This window comes from Somniosus microcephalus, chromosome 5, assembly GCF_052327205.1.
Source record: "Somniosus microcephalus isolate GS21.2 chromosome 5, FLI_Smic_1.0, whole genome shotgun sequence".
NCBI classification, from domain to species: Eukaryota; Metazoa; Chordata; class Chondrichthyes; order Squaliformes; family Somniosidae; genus Somniosus; species Somniosus microcephalus.
In genome coordinates, this window is record NC_140991.1 from 53887491 (window position 1) to 53904815 (window position 17325).

A 17325-nucleotide genomic window follows, 5' to 3' on the forward strand; every position below is an offset into this window, starting at 1 on the left:
ATGCAAAGGCCCTAAAGTGGAAGGTCTGCCTCTAGTATAAATCTTCAATGAACTTTTCATTAGACAATGTTTTGTAATCAGTATAGACTTAGGTTTGTAGTAATTAGCCCAGAACGATACTTGTGACAGGAGGTTCATAGCAGTTGGTGATTGTTGAAGCTGTGTCTATTGGTTGAATAAACAGGACATTTTTTTCCAAGAAGCTCTCCTTATAGTAGATCCCCATCCCCTCCAGTGGTTTTATATTTGTCCATGATACTGTGACTGAACGCCTGTTCAAATCCTATTACTCCACTGTATTTTAGCAACTTATTCCTTCATTAAAAACTACATGGGCTACACATTCACTAACAAAATCACTTTGCACTAAAAGTAAATCAGACCATTCTAAAAAAAACAATTATATTTGTTAAACGTATTGCTTCAAAGATTGAGGTTGCAGGAAGAACATGGAAACCAGAGGCTTTTAGCCTTCAGTTGCTCAAGCAGTCTATAATCCCTGTGCTATTTCTGAGCTGCTAATGTTACCCACTCTGTAGTAATATGTCTGAACAGCATGGTCCCCATTAATCACAGGCAAAGGGATACCAGTACACTTTACAGAATTCAGAAACATTACCCTAAAGTCTTTGCAATATTTCTGGGAAAATTAAATATTAAAGGAAACATTATGGTTCACAGTCACTTGGGTTTGGGGCAGACACAATGATAAAAGTTTGGGCTCCAACCAAGTGAAAAAAAAGTATTTTAAAAATACTGAACACATGGGCGCAGTTAACCATTCAGGTTAGCCAACCTTAGACTATATTTGTGCTCAAGACATGTTTACTAGCATGACTCCAAACTCTAATAATATAACAAGACCCTTGAGGTTTCAGGCTGGAATAGTTCACTGGAAACTTCAGGAGCTTTTTGAAAGGTGGAGAAAAAAAAATACAGCAGGTATATTGTCTATGCGCTGCGGATTGTAATAAAGTGTAAATGTATGTATTTGGGGGCGGGTTGCGGGTCCGGAGTTTAAGGCTAAGGACCCGCAACCCGCCCCAAATACAGAGATTTCGGATGCTGAATTGCTGTGCACTTTCATAAATACAGCGAGAAAATAATTGTCAACACGCTTAAAATTATATTTTATTGCATTTTATATACATAGGTGAAATACCCGAATGTTCTCGCGGGCAAAAGGCAATTTAAAGACATAGGAAATATTAACGTGAACAAAAATGTAGCTTAAAAAATGCAAGCTTTATCAGTCAAACTAGTTCATTCGGAACGGGGCACGTGTACCATTTTTGAACTTGCTGCCCGTTCCGTTTCTTGAAGTGCAGCTCAAACTCGTCCCATTTCAAACTGCACATAGACAGACATTCACACACACACACACCATACGCGGAATCACCAATCATGTATTTGCAATCTCTGCCAATCTTGCTCGATGTCCTTAAAATATTCTGCTCCGTTTGTATTCCCACAAAGAAACTAGCGAAACCTATCTATATATTGTTGCCATTGTCTTGACAAACTTGTGAGCTGCTTCTTGTTCTTACGATCCTGCAATTCCGACCCCTGCGTGAGTCCCTGGCCAAATGAAACATCAGCGCTTCAATTAAAACAAAAAAAAAACCAAACGACTGCCATTCGAGAAGGGGGAGGAGGTTAAGACAACCCCCTGCGATGTCCTAACAAGCGAAAATTAACCTGCTAAACGCCCAGCCCCTCTGGAAGCCGTCACTGTGGGATTCTTCTCTTAGGCGAGGATGGATTGATTTGACTGACGCTGGGCTTCCCCCCGCCCCTGTCACCGTGCGATTGGTAACGCGGGGCTGGAGGGGGCGGGATTTGGCCTGTCTCCCATTATTATAAATATATACAACAGTAATAGCTTCTCAGCACTTGGCGATCATTAATGGGAACGCGGCGCTGAAATTCAGTCCGGGAGCTTTTTTTTGTGGAACGAGGGGAAAGAGGAAAAAAAAGGATCTATATATTTTTTTTAAATCCACCTTCAAGATACACAACAGCGTCGCTTTCGTTCCTGTGACTGACGAGGGGCCACAAAGAGGAATTCCAGTCTTCCAAGCAAGAAAGAAAAAGTTAGCAGAGGAACTGTGTGAAGTTTCATCTTTTTTTTTAAAAAAAGGAAAGGTGCAGTTGTGGTGCTCAGCCATCTTGATCACACGCCTGCAGGGCTAATGTTTTATTGCTCCTCCTTTTTTGTGTGCTTCTAAATGAAGTGGACTGCAAGCTGTGTGCCAAGTCTCAAAGAGTGAATGTGGTTGCTGTTCAAAATCTGATCCGCATGTTGTTCTGAGATCCGGAGCAAGGGGACAGGAGGGAGTTTGCACTTTTGTGTGTTTATACAAGGATCTGACTTGGTGTTTATAAACTGTCTGCAAAAACAAAAAAAGAGAAGACTTAGACCAAATAAGCACGCCTGTGAGGAGGAGGAGGAGGAGGGTGCCGACATGGAGTGCTACCTGCTGCAGCTTTACCTGCTCTCTGCCTTGGCTTTGCTGGAGGGGTCCAGCGGCGCCGCCGCCGCCAAGGAGCTGTCCTGCCAGGAAATCACCGTGCCCTTGTGCAAAGGCATCGGCTACAACTACACCTACATGCCCAACCAGTTCAACCACGACTCGCAGGACGAGGCCGGCCTGGAGGTGCACCAGTTCTGGCCGCTGGTGGAGATTCAGTGCTCGGCCGACCTGCGCTTCTTCCTGTGCAGCATGTACACGCCGATCTGCCTGGAGGACTACAAGAAGCCGCTGCCGCCTTGCCGGAGCGTGTGCGAGCGGGCCAAGGCGGGCTGCGCCCCGCTCATGCGGCAGTACGGCTTCGCCTGGCCCGACAGGATGAGGTGCGAGCGGCTGCCCCGCCAGGGCCAGCCCGAGACGCTGTGCATGGACTACAACCGCACCGAGCCCACCAGCGCCGCGCCGCTCTTCCCCCGCCAGTCCACCGAGCGGCCGGTCAGGAAGAACAAGCCGGCCCCGGGGGCGGGGGGAGCCGGCGGCCGGCCAGCGCCGCCCTGCCAGCCCAGCTGCCAATGCCGGGCGCCCATGGTGTCGCTGAAGAGCGAGCGGCACCCGCTGTACAACCGGGTGCGGACGGGCCAGGCGGCCAACTGCGCCGTGCCGTGCCACAACCCTTACTTCAGCCCGGACGAGCGCACCTTCGCCGCCTTCTGGATCGGCCTGTGGTCGGTGCTGTGCTTCGTCTCCACCCTGGCCACCGTGGCCACCTTCCTGATCGACATGGAGCGCTTCAAGTACCCCGAGCGGCCCATCATCTTCCTGTCCGCCTGCTACCTCTTCGTGTCGGCCGGCTACCTGGTGCGGCTGGTGGCCGGACACGAGAGCGTGGCTTGCAGCAGCCGCCAGCCCGGGCCCGAGCACGTCCACTACGAGACCACCGGGCCGGCTCTCTGCACCGTGGTCTTCCTGCTGGTCTACTTCTTCGGCATGGCCAGCTCCATCTGGTGGGTCATCCTGTCGCTCACCTGGTTCCTGGCGGCCGGCATGAAGTGGGGCAACGAGGCGATCGCCGGCTACTCGCAGTACTTCCACCTGGCCGCCTGGCTGGTGCCCAGCATCAAGTCCATCGCCGTGCTGGCCCTCAGCTCGGTGGACGGCGACCCGGTGGCCGGCATCTGCTACGTGGGCAACCAGAACCTGGACAACCTGCGGGGTTTCGTCTTGGCGCCGCTGGTCATCTACCTGTTCATCGGGAGCATGTTCCTGCTGGCCGGCTTCGTCTCCCTCTTCAGGATCCGCAGTGTCATCAAGCAAGGCGGTACCAAGACCGACAAGCTGGAGAAGCTGATGATCAGGATCGGCGTCTTCACCGTGCTCTACACCGTGCCCGCCACCATCGTGGTGGCCTGCTACTTCTACGAGCAGCACAACCGGCAGCACTGGGAGCTGACTCACAACTGCTCCTGCCTGAGCGAGCAGCAGGCCAGGAGGCCGGACTACGCCGTCTTCATGCTCAAGTATTTCATGTGCCTGCTGGTGGGCATCACCTCGGGTGTCTGGATCTGGTCGGGCAAGACGCTGGAGTCGTGGCGGGCTTTCTGTACGCGTTGTTGCTGGAGCAACAAAGGGACTGGTGGCTCCATGTACAGCGACGCCAGCACTGGACTAACCTGGAGATCTGGCACCGCCAGCTCTGTCTCTTACCCCAAACAAGTGCCATTATCCCAAGTCTGAAATTCCTCTGTCAGACTTCCTTAACCGGCCCCTGAAGATTCTCACCCAGCCTCTTATTAATATGTTAATGAACTTCTAATGGTATCCATTAGTCAGAAGTGAAGGACTGGCCAGAACAATGTACCTGGCGCTAATACTTCTAAATCTTAACCATTTATATGCACAGGACATCCTTTTGGTGTTAAATGTGGGAGGGAAAGGATTTTTTAAATTATATTGTGCCCATGACCAGAAACGTTTTAAACCTATCGCGATTTATGTTGATGCAAGGAGTCAATCCTTGTTGGCATTTATTAAAATAATTTAAATGGACGGACAAAATGGCGTACTTGATACAAATCTTAATAGTTTATAAGTCTGGGTGCATCAACCTGCCTTAAAAAATCCTGTTTTTAGTATCCCCATGTAATACGGGTTTCTTGCAAAGTTGTATTTATATAATTATTTGTACTATGAACACAAATCTGTAAATTGTGTACATAACAAAAGCGTTTTTGAAGTATATACAGAGTATGTAAATTTTTTTGTATAAAAAAAGTTTAGTGGTTGCCTTTGCCAGAGCAACAGAAATATTTGAAACAATTATTCTATTTTGACAATAAAACATCTTTGATTTAATTACGTTTGGAACAGGCTTGGAACTTTTATTTTCTGGGGGAGAAATCTGCATTTACTTGTGGGTAGAATGTCGAGGGATGTTAGTTTAGGAGAAAGAATGTTTTGGTAATTGTTGAACTTTTTACCTGGGTGCCCACTGGCTGAGTACATAATTTCTTAAACGAGGCCCAATTCAATAGGGTTAATCTGTAGGAGTGAGCCTTTTGAATCGAATAACTTTGATGTCTCGTTTCCAAGCTTGAAGTACTTTTTCCCCCCTCTCTCTCTCTCTCTTCAGTTCCTAGTTTCCCTTGTTTTCAAGCCCGTCGGCCACCATGGTGCCTTAAAATGAATTAAAAGGGACGTTTTTGAGACTTAACTCGTTTAAACGGGGGGACGAGTTGTAACAGTTAGTGAGCATGAAGGGAACGGGGAATAGTCTTTTAAACAGCTTTTTCTGTATTGTTGGCCAGACTGCAGGCAGTAAGGCATGGGCCTGGACATATAGAAATGCCCATGAATGCCCTACAGGTGGTCCTGCTCGCATAATCCCCCAATTTAAGGCGCTCTCCTTTGCAAGACAATTGCATTACAAAGCCCTCTCTTTTTGCTCCTAATTGAAGCGATGGACAAGTATTCTAGACTACAAGCTGTAAAAAAAACTCCATGGCAATTGCCTGGACTATAGTTGCAAGCAGATCAACGGAATGGCAGCGTTGTTCAGGCAAGTGTGCGCTCCTCATAAAAGGGCATTTTATTCTTTTTAGCAGTTTGGCTGACATAAAAAGAAACTATGCCCAATACACACGTAATTTTATGGCAGATTAGTGATAATTTAAAAGTAATTGGGAAGGCTGCACATTAGTACTGAAAAGATGCCCCCGGGTCCAGTATTAGACTGTCAATCAAGATAAGAGAGGGACAGTTAGTCCCATCTCTGTGGGTCAGTCCTGCTAATGACCAAGGCATCCATCAGCACTAATGCAGGCCAGCACATACTGGGAGTTTTTTATAGACTCCTCTCAAGTTCATCAAGTTTAACAAGGCAATGTTAACCTAAAGCTGAGTGTTTACTTTTTCCTTAGTCTACCTGGATTACACCATGCTTTGGTAAACGTTTCGAAAGCAGCACATTTTAAAAATAGAAAAAAATGTTGAAATGCGAAAATAAAAATGAATTCAACCATACCATGGGGAAACATCACTGAACTTTATAGTTACATGGAAAAGATGATTTACAGCTTTAAAAGAGACCATTTATTGAAACCATGTCGAGAATTTACAATAAAATGTATGTTACATTTCTCATGTCTTGGGTATTAACATTTTTCTTACCGTTTTATGTGAACTGTAAAACTATCCAGTGCACAAGGCTGCGTGGGTGGCTTGTGTACATTTTATCACATTATTTAATCAGGATAATGACAGCAGAGTAAGTAAATAAACCTGCTCAAGGATGACAAACACAAGTCATTTTGGAACGGCGGAAGAGTCGAAATGGCGGCTCTGTGGAGAATCCTTTATTTCGAATCGGCATGTTTACATTAAAACTTCCTCACCATCCCTTTAATAGCCCTTGGCTCTGGGGATTGCCCTAACGTGCAGCAGTTCTGCGGGGATCTTGCTGAAACTCGAGGCTGGGGCACTGGTGGACAGTGAATGCGCCTTAAAGGCGCTTGGAGTTGGGTTTCAAGTGTACGTCTTGACTCGTATTAATAAATGAATAGTGTTATGTTAGCTGAACGTGCACTTTTTCAATTGGTTTGAAAGTAGGAACATGAGTTTTTATGGTGTTGCATATGCATCAATGAGTCAAATGCAGATCGACAGTCCCCTATGTTGTTTTTCTAATAGTAGAGAGAGGGGGGACAAAGTGCGCTCAATGTTCTTTTAGGAGGGAAAACTGCAATTTCTGCAAAAGATTTTCAATTTATGTTCAGTAGGTCTCGTTCCCTTTGCTGGGTGCAGTTATGGGGGGGGGGGTTAGTTAATTTTCTTTTCATTCGGCAAAAATTGCGAGGCACCAGAACAAACTGGATTTATCAAATAAAATGTTGAAAATATTACCCCTCCCCCAGAAAAAAGTAGAGTCGGGCTTTGCAATCTTCCCACGTAAGCGGTGCATTGCTTTACAGTGCCTCCCAATGGAGACCAATCCGAGTATTTACATTCCTTGTTGCTGCTTGGCTTGACAGTATTAGTTTATGCAATGTAGGGAATCTTGGGAATGGACCTTCACAAAATCTAGGTCCAGCCAGCTGCATTCCTAAAATACTGTGGGACTTTTTTTCCTTGTTGTGCGAAGAAATAGTCATGGTAACCGCAACCCTGTGGAAATGTCTACTGTAAGGCATCGAGTGACCTCCGGTGATTCGAATAGAGAATGAAATCCGAGGAGGTGAGAGACACGCCGACTTTTACTGAGGGCCCTTGCTGAACCTGCACACGGATCGATGTAATTTCAACTATGGGAATTTCTTAAAGTTGTAGTGTCCGTTTTCTATTGACCAACTGGTCAGACAGAGCCATTGAATAGAGTCGAAAGTGATCGTGCACTGAAATATTTCAGATTTCCAGCAGTATTTTGCTTCCTCTGTACTGGGTCCAATCAATATCGTGCCAATTTTTACCTGCTATTGATTTGCCCTTTGGCAATGTTATTTGGAAGTGTGGGGCCAGCTTTCACATGTATGCCAGTGTCACCGAGCTTCATCTCACCACTTCCCACAGCTGTTGCTGCCGTCTCCAGCTGCCACTCTGGCATTAAGGCCTGGATGAGCCAAACTTCCTCCAGTTGAATGTCGGCAAACCCCAAACCATTCTTTTTAGCTCACGCAAACATCTACATGCCTCTAAGGTTTGACTCCACCCTTCCTCCTTGGCTGCCATCTCAGGATCAGTTCCGAGGTGGAGACCCTTGGTGTATTGTTCAATCCTAAACTCAACTTCCTCCCCCACATCGATCTGTTCCCAAGACCACTTTCCTCCATAGAAACATAGAAACATAGAAGATAGGAGCAGGAGTAGGCCATTCGGCCCTTCGAGCCTGCTCCGCCATTCAATGCGATCATGGCTGATCATCCAAATTCAGTACCCTGTCCCTGCTTTCTCCCCATATCCCTTGATCCCTTTAGCCTTAAGAAATATATCCAACTCTGTTTTGAATATATTTAATGAACTGGCCTCCACTGCCCTCTGTGGCAGAGAATTCCACAGGTTCACCACTCTCTGGGTGAAGAAATTCCTCCTCATTTCAGTCCTAAATGGCTTACCCCTTATCCTTAGACTATGACCCCTGGTTCTGGACTCCCCGGCCATCATAAACATCCTTCCTGCATCTAGTCTGTCCAGGCCTGACAGAATTTTATAGGTTTCCTCTCCCCCTCCACTGTTGAAGCTCCAATCCACATTTTTATCATCTCGCAGTTGGACTTCTCCAATGCTCTCTTTGCCAACCTCCACACTTCTACAATACTTAAGCTACCAGTCTATCTAGTATGCTGCAGCCTCTCTCCTCGCCCACACTAAAGGCCCACCCCTCCACCCCCCCCTGTCTTCATCAAGTGCCACTGGCTTCTCAAGTCCCAGAGAACTGACTTTAAAGTTCTTGCCTCACTCAAATCCTTCCACAGCCTCGTCACTCCCTATCTCCACCGTGTCCCCCAGTTCTATGTCCTTGTGCTCACATTCCGGCCCTCCAACTCCGACCTATTCTCCTTACTGTTCCCACCACTGGCAGCTGCTCCTTCAGTCACCTTGCCTCCGTTCTCTGGAACTCCCTCCCTCAGTATCTTTGCCTTGTCACTTCTCTTCTGCCTTCAAAACATTTCTTTAAGACCCAAACTTTGGCCGCCTTCAGATCCTCTTCCTCTCTCCCCTCACCCCCCACCCCCCACCCCAAAGACTCGGTCCACACATTGAATACCGTAGCAATGTAATTGTTGCAAATAGCTATAAAAGAGGTCACAAAGATATACAGACGAAAATGGATTTTGTGGCTTGGAACCTAAAGTTGGAGTTATACTGCACTGTGTGTGAAATTGACCGAAAGGAGGTGTGTGTGGAGGTGGGGGTCTCAGATTTTGAGGCTTTGGGTAATCTTCTAGATTGAACTGCCACTTTTGTCTTGATACTCGTCCCAAATCACTTCACATCGATGTGAAAGCGACAAAATAACAGCATACTTACTGTCGAATTGTACAGGCTGTGAAGATTGTAATTCTTAACATACCCTCTTAACATAACCTCTTAATATACTGCGGAGCCGCGCCTGACATTTCTTTATTGATTGATATGTAATGTGAATGAAAAGTTCAATCAGTGTCTGTATCTTTATTAGGGTGGGATGACTTGGGTCCTATGAATAATGTAAGCAGTAACTAAATTGTACATCAAGACTTTAGGTTATTGGGAAAAAGAAAGTGCCCGGCCTCTCTCCACTTATCAGAGAATCCCCTGTTCCCAGTACAATCTGGCAGATATTTATACAGATCTCAGGATACATGAACCAACATAGCAGCTCACTACTGCTGGTGTCATCATAGTCTGTGCAGTTTACAATATAACAAGTGTTTTGCTCATTAAGAGTCACAAGGTTTTTTGGAATTGTTCTGAAGTATGTAGATGGAAGGGGTTTAGGTTCAGTTGATAAGCAAGGCCGTTGATTTGCAGTTTTCAGGGGAAATGGATGGAACTGCGGAACGTCATCCCCAAAACACTGGTGACAGTCCCAGTGCTCCATGTAATAAGCAGCACGTTACTTACTCATTCACTGTAAGTTAGTGGCTCTGAGGATCAGCTAAACCCATGATGTAATGTGAAAGCTCTTTACATTCAAGCACATTCCAAATCGTGTCATCCAAAGTTCAATAATTAAGAAACAACTCAATTCATAAATAACCCAGGCTATGAGTTAAATTACACCCTTTATTCAATTTTGAGAGAGGTCACATTTTATGATCTCTTCTATCGCCCTCCTAATCACGCCAATAAGCGTGTTAAAGCTGGCCTTGTTTTATATTTTAATTTTTCTATGTATTAAAAACCGCATCAAAACGTTCACATCGAGTGTAGCCCTCTACAGTCACCAAACACAGGCCGATAAAGAGAGGCATTTTTTTGGCACACGAGCGACGCAATTAGTTTTGTTTAAACAAGTTATAGCTACTGTCAAAATTAATCATGTGAAAAATGTAGCCGCTGTAAACATACTCTCGACAAACTTATCACTCAACAATGATGCGATTCTTTTCATGTAGTACATGGACGCCTTGGAGACATTCGCTTCTGACGATGTGCTGTGCAACAAGGGGCTAATTGTACTGTCTGCCTGAACATTGCAAGGCCGCTGGTAACACTATCTCCTGGCTTTAACATATCCACGTATTTATCATTACAGTTCTCCCAGCAAATTATCTTTGCATGTTATGACCAAATGAGGGTCGAAGTGTGTGTTTCACAGTGAAGGCGCAGATTGTTCGGGAGCTGAAATAAGAAGACTGATGATTATAAGGGCGATTGTGTGTGTGTGTGAGTGAGATGTATTCACTATTTCCATCGCAATTATGATCATTCAATAGCGTGGTTTGTCAGACTCATACACCAACAAGTAATTTGTTTAGAAATAAACCCCACGCGGTATTTCTTTCCTGTTTAGGACAACTTATATATAAACTGATGAACGTTCCTGTTATATAAACTGACATGTATGAATGTGGAATAATTATTTTGCCAACTCTTCTGGCGTTGTGCCATCTCTGGTACAAGACATAACTATTGAATGGGACTGCAACAAGGCTCCACGCTGAACAGCAGACTTCCTCTCGCAGTTTTACTACAATATTAACGATACCCAATCCTGCATTAGGAATCATACTTTTTTCAAACAAAATGAATCCAATTTCCCAAATCTATACTATTTTGAAATTCATCTCTGTAGAAACCCTCCCCTTTCGGTTGCAGAGTTGAAAAGTAACATCTAGGGCAGGAATGTACAGCAAAAAAGGAGTTAACACTTACAGGAAAGTAAGTGGAAAACCTCCTCACTTGACCTTTAAGATGAAGGTTGTTGGGTTGCAGCCAGTACTTTCTAAATTTAAGGTTACATCGTCCATAAACTTTTCATGGCTATAATTAGAAAGACATGTCTTGAAATGATCTCCTGTTGCAAGTTAAGATCGTTTCTCCAACATCCAGTGTGAAGACGAGTCTGCCCCGTCGTGTAAGTCACAGCACAGAACATTGACATTTGGAGGGGGAAAAATAATGGAACGGTACTGGTTACATTACAACTAAAGCGATGACTTGATCATACCCTCATCTAAGAAAGCGGTGCTACAAGAATCTGTGGGAAAATTTATTCTGAGCGGGCAGGCTTCACTGTTTAGTCACTGCTGCCATCTAGTGCCTCCGAGTCGCAAAGTCAACCTGTCCCAGATCTCCAGCATATGTTTATTCTTCCTGTTGGCTGATGTATCATAAGAAATTCTCAGTGAAATGCAGAGTTGGAGGAGCCGATATGAGGCAGGCGACTATAACCTATACCATCATGACCTGTCATCGTTTTATTTACATATAATGGTATCCTTTTGGGGGGAGCCACAGGGGCGTAGCCCCCAAATAACAAAGCACGTAAAGTGTCGATAGGTATGAATGAATTGAAAGGATGGAAGGGGAGCTACAGGGCATAGAGCAATATTAATGATGTCTCTGGAGATGTCCCTGCATTGGAGTATCCTCCAACCCCCCCACACACACACACTGGAAGGAGAATGTAGATCTAGGAGTTTTGTGAATGAAGTTACCATATAAAAAGTGAATATGAAGTGCTTTAGGTTGTTTTCCTACATTAAAGGAGCTCTAGGAATGTTAAGTTGTTGAGTGGCGAGGATACTGTACTGAACGTATCACACCGGTGTGTTCGTAACTCTCTTGTCATCTTGCCACACAATAGCCTGAGGACATCCTCTGCTGTGGATTAAGCCACGTGTCCTGCTGTTTTTCATATTGATTTCCCCCTGTGGAGCGCATCCAAAGAATTAAAAGGGGGAGAAATTCGGTTGGTTACCGCCTCCCTGTTCCCGGAGATCGTGATGTCATCATCCTGCGCATAGCCCGGTAGCGCCCCCGACCCGAAATTCGGATCCGGCCCCTGCAGCATCACCGGGCGACAACACCGAGAGCTGCAGGAGGTGTTGGCCTAGAAATTCGGTTGTGGGTCCGCCAGGGCTTTAGCGCCCGAAATTTTGCGCCGGCGTTAATGCCGCTGCGCCCGACGAAAATTCGGTTGCCCCGGGCCCAGACGGCGGCGGGCGCTAATGGAGGGTTTTTGCGCCTCACTATGGGCGTTCAGTGCAGTTTTGAGGCGCTAATCCCCCGCTGCGGCACCCGAGGCGGTGCGGCAGGCTGGGGTACTGCAGGCCTCCTCCTTCTGTTAAGGAGGAGCTGCCTGCAGCCGACCGCTGGCCGGTCGATTCACCCGACAAATGAGCCCGGCACCTCGGGGAAGATCCGGGCTCGCGGGCCACACACATCAGTGCCGCGGGGGGGTGGTGGAGGAGTCCGGGGAGGGAGGTGCGGGCAGGCGGCCGCCGGGAAAGCGGCCGGCCGCCGCTCCACCTTTATGCGCCGGCGCAAAGGTGTGTAACATCCCTTTCAACAATCGTTGGTTGCGGCTGCCACGGGCGAGGCGGCCGCAACTGAATTTGGGCTTGGGGCCGGGTTACCACGGCAACCGGGACGCTGCGCACACCGATGACGTCATCGGTGCCGGCGCAGCGCTACCGGCTAACGCCGATGGTAGGGCCCAACGCAATTTCGTTACCAGCTATAATTCCGGCGCAAGACCCTCTAACACCTCTAATTGGGCGCTAACCCCACCGAATTTCTAGGCCGTTGTTCGGGAGGCCAGGGGCTGCGGGAGCGCTGTTTAAAGGGGATGATGGTTGCGAGGGCGAAATTATTTTTGTGAAGCCTAAGGTTCATTGTTCATTATTTTCTTGGGCCGCGATCGAGCAGCCCTGCACTCTGCTAGAGTGCTTGGGGCTGATCGTGGTGGTTTGCGGATGCCGTCAGCGATGAGGTACCTCTTTTCACTGCCGAGCCTGCAGCGATGGCCCTTTCCTTTAAGGGAGAGAAAGAGCCTCCATTCCTGGCAATGCTGCCCTCGACATTGGGCAGCGCTACACCACTACCGCCCCTCTTGCCGGCTTTAGCACTCCAAGGGAAGTGGTAGCGCTTGATTTAGCGCTCCACTTCCTTCCTGGAGCGCTAACAGCCAATTTAATGGAAGCTGAGACTCATTAGTGCCTGGCACTAATTTTTCAGGATTTCAAAATTTACCGCCCCAAATTGGGCGATACCGAATTTCTCCCCCTAAAGGTTCAGGATCCTTCAAGTAACCCACAAATAGAATAATAGCATCAGCTGCTGAAATACACGCTTGCTTACTTCTTAACCTTAATTTGATAATTGTATGTTTTATTAGGAGTCATGATTCTATCTAAGTAACATAAAGCCCAGTTTGCTCTAATATTTCAGATATGTTTGTCTGTAATATACAACAGACTTAAAGGGGGGAAAACATGATCAGAGTGAATGTTTCTCTGGCAACCAACTCTAAAATATGCCTCTGCTGTAGAAACTGAGCTGAGATCAACTGAATTAGGTATGTTTCGGTTCAATTTTTCATCCAGCTACTGATCTAATGACAAATTCTGTAATATCGTTCTGATTTATTCCAAGTCCTAACACTTCTTTCATAAGTGTTATTTTCTTACACGAGACCTCATTATTTATTGATATTTGGTAACGGAGTTGATTTTACATGAAATTTGTATGCAAACTTTACTTGTGGGAAACATGTGTTATTAAGGAGCTTTAAACCAGAGGCTATGATTTTATCTTAAAAATAATCTCGAGGTAAGCACTGTGAATGGGAAGTGTTTATCCTGTGATGTGTCCCAGGCAACTGTTCTTTACCCCCTACAATTTAATTTCTAAACAATCCTGTTAATAAGGCTCCTCTGTGGAGTCCTGCAAAACTTCCACTTATGTCAACCAAAGAGCAGTACAGGCATTCTGAGTGGGGTGTGGGGGCGGGGGGGGTGGTACATATATATGTACAAAAACTGTTTAATGCTATCAAGTATCAAATATAACTAGAGTTTTAATTTCCGCTGGTGGTTATGCAAAGGGGAGCAAATTAACCCCCCTAGTTAGCTCGCTTTTGTATTTATAGAATCATAGAATGATACAGCACAAGAAGGAGGCCATTCGGCCCATCAGGCCTGTGCCGTCACTTCGAAAGAGCGATCCAATTAATCCCATTCCCCTGCCTTTTCCCCACAGCCCTGCAAAAGTTTCCTCTCCAAGTATTTATCCAATTCCCTTTTGAAAGTTATTATTGAATCTGTCTCCACCACCCTGCTCAGGCAATGCATTCCAGAGCACAACAACTCGCTATTGTAGTAGTGCTTTTGGGACATTGTGCTCCTATAGGGGAGTCAGGAGTATGAAAATGAACTATTTTGTGGTGTGCGGGGCGCTACTTGTAGAAATGATTTACAACAACCGTATCATAAGACCTTGGCCCGTTGACACTGGATAAAAATCACTCTGTTGGTGACGTAGCAAAAGCTTCTCTCCATTTCTTTACTAAAAAGGCACAGTTGTATCAGCACCTTCTGTAAACAGCCAGTATTCACAGAAGAGACTTGACGAGATGTCCGTGGGCCAGATCCAACCTGTAAGTTCCTATTCTCTGGCCATCGAAGCCCAGATCCAGTTATTTTATTTTATTTGTGCACTTAAGTATAATTTTTTCACTTCAGCATTTTTCAATTGCCTGGGAGATTAGAAAAGGTTGTTTCTTCACTGGTAGAGTGAAAAGTGTGCTTTAAGTTTAGAACGAGGGAGCTGCCTTTATCAATCCTTCAGCCTGGCCAGCTCAAAAAACTAAAACCAACAGCAGAAGACCGCATTCTTTGGATTAGCGGGTGTCGGTGATCACAGCGGACAGTGACGGAAATCACTGCTGGTGGCAGGACAAGCAAAGTGGGCAGCAGCGGAGCAGGCAAGGCTATGTCGGGCAGTGGAGGGTATCAGATGAAGCCAGAATTATACGGCGAGGGGAAGCACCTGCCAGAAAAAAAAGGGTAAGCTCGGAGAAGGCACTAGCCAAATTCTTTGCAGGGGGAGTTTGAACTTTTATACGAGTGTCAGTGGGGAACGATGCACATGGCGCTGCCAACACTCATGAATCCTGTGATCTTTGGCACCATGTATAAACGAGTCACATGAGGAATTTAAAACATGGGTTTCGACGTGGTGAACAAATAGTGAGTGTTAATCAACAAAAAATTTAAATCATAGGACTCAAGTAAATCACAAGTGTTGGCAAATGCCAATGATAAACCTAGAATGGTTTTGCGAAATGATATCAAATAATTTCAAAGTAGAAAGTGTGACTTGCTAAGTTATTCACTGTTTGTTGCAGAGAGTTTTTTGAGGAAGGACATGATGGTGCCGGTTTTGAAAGGGAGTTGGGGGGGGGGGGGGGCGCGGGGCTGCACTATCTGTGGAGAAGGAATCAGTTACAATGCTAGCCAGTATGGGGCTAGCAAGGGAAGATAGATAGTCAGGAGTTTAGAGGTTGTGGGATCAAGGGAACAGGAGGTGTATCTCATGGACAAAATGAGCTTGTGGAGGGCTTAAGAACATAAGAACATAAGAAATAGGAGCAGGAGTAGGCCAATCGGCCCCTCGAGCCTGCTCCACCATTCAATAAGATCATGGCTGATCTGATCCTAACCTCAAATCTTCTATCACTCTCCATCCCACCCGAACCCATGTGATCTCCCGGGAGAGGCGAGAAACCAGCTAAAAAACCCAATGGCCAATTTGGGACAAAAAAATCTGGGAAATTCCTCTCCGACCCATCTAGGCGATCGAACCTCTTCCAGGAGATCACTCTGTCCCTATATTTTCTACAGTACTTACCTTCTGTAAAGGCGATCTCCACTCCAGCCAGGAACAGGAATAAAACCATCTCCTGAAATCTAACACAGAATTAGAACACAAGAAGTAGGAGCAGAACAAGGCTACACGGCCCCTGGGCCCGCTCCACTACCCACAGGGCCATGACCATTCCGAACCTAGACTCATGTCCAATTTCCTGCCCGCTCCCCGTAACCCTTAATTCCCTTTACTTCTAGGAAACTATCTATTTCTGTTTTAAATTTATTTAATGATGTAGCTTCCACAGCTTTCTGGGGCAGCAAATTCCACAAACCTACCACCCTCTGAGTGAAGAAGTTTCTCCTCATCTCAGTTTTGAAAGAGCAGCCCCTTATTTTAAGATTATGCCCCCTAGTTCTAGTTTCACCCATCATTGGGAACATCCTCACCGCATCCACCCGATCAAGCCCCTTCACAATCTTATATGTTTCAATAAGATCGCCTCTCATTCTTCTGAACTCCAATGAGTAGAGTTCCAATCTACTCAACCTCTCCTCATATGACCACCCCCTCACCCCCGGGATTAACCGAGTGAACCTTCTTTGTACTGACTCGAAAGCAAGTATGTCTTTTCTTAAGTATGGACACCAAAACTGTATGCAGTATTCCAGGTGTGGTCTCACCAATACCTTGTATAACTGCAGCAATACCTCCCTGTTTTTATATTCTATCCCCCTAGCAATAAAAGCCAACATTCCATTGGCCTTCTTGATCACTTGCTGCACCTGCATACTAACTTTTTGAGTTTCGTGCACCAGGACCCCCAGATCCCTTTGTACTACAGTACTTTCCAGTTTCTTGCCATTAAGATAATAACTTGCTCTATGATTTTTCCTGCCAAAGTGCATAACCTCACACTTTCCAGTATTGTATTTCATCTGCCAAATCTCTGCCCACTTACTTAGCCTGTCTATGTCACTTTGCAGGTTTTTTATGTCCTCCTCACTCACTACTTTCCCTCCCATCTTTGTATCATCTGCAAACTTTGATATGTTACACTCGGTCCCCTCCTCCAAATCGTTAATATAGATTGTAAAGAGTTGGGGACCCAGCACTGACCCCTGCGGAACACCACTAGTTACTGATTGCCAGTCTGAGAATGAACCATTTATCCCAACTCTCTGCTTTCTGTTAGAGAGCCAATTCTCCACCCACGCCAGAATATTACCCCAATCCTGTGATTTTTTATCTTGAGCAATAATCTTTTGTGTGGCACCTTGTCAAATGCCTTTTGGAAGCCTAAATACACTACGTCCACTGGTTCCCCTTTATCCACCCTGTATGTTACTTCCTCAAAGAACTCAAGCAAATTTGTCAAACATGACTTCCCCTTCATGAAACCATGCTGACTTTGTCCTATTAAATTATGTTTATCCTAATGTCCCGTTACTGTCTCCTTAATAATGGACTCTAACATTTTACCATGTTAGGAGAGAACTTAGAAAATAATGCAGGTTCAGGGCTAGGGCTGAGGGGGGAGGGGTGGGTAACCTTAGGGAGGTATGGC

The 17325-nt window shown here is 45.9% G+C and overlaps 1 protein-coding gene across 1 annotated transcript; it reads left to right on the plus strand.

Moving 5' to 3' along the window:
- Positions 1-1086: 1086 nt before the first annotated feature.
- On the plus strand, positions 1087-4823 carry LOC147117038 (frizzled-8-like). The gene has a single exon (XM_085987613.1). The coding sequence runs from the start codon at positions 2466-2468 to the stop codon at positions 4203-4205; it is 1740 nt and encodes a 579-aa protein (XP_085843739.1). The 5' UTR covers positions 1087-2465; the 3' UTR covers positions 4206-4823.
- Positions 4824-17325: the final 12502 nt, after the last annotated feature.

Coding starts and splice junctions, on each gene's coding strand:
- LOC147117038 (XM_085987613.1), top strand. CDS start 2,466: ATGGAGTGCTACCTGCTGCAGCTTTACCTGCTCTCTGCCTTGGCTTTG.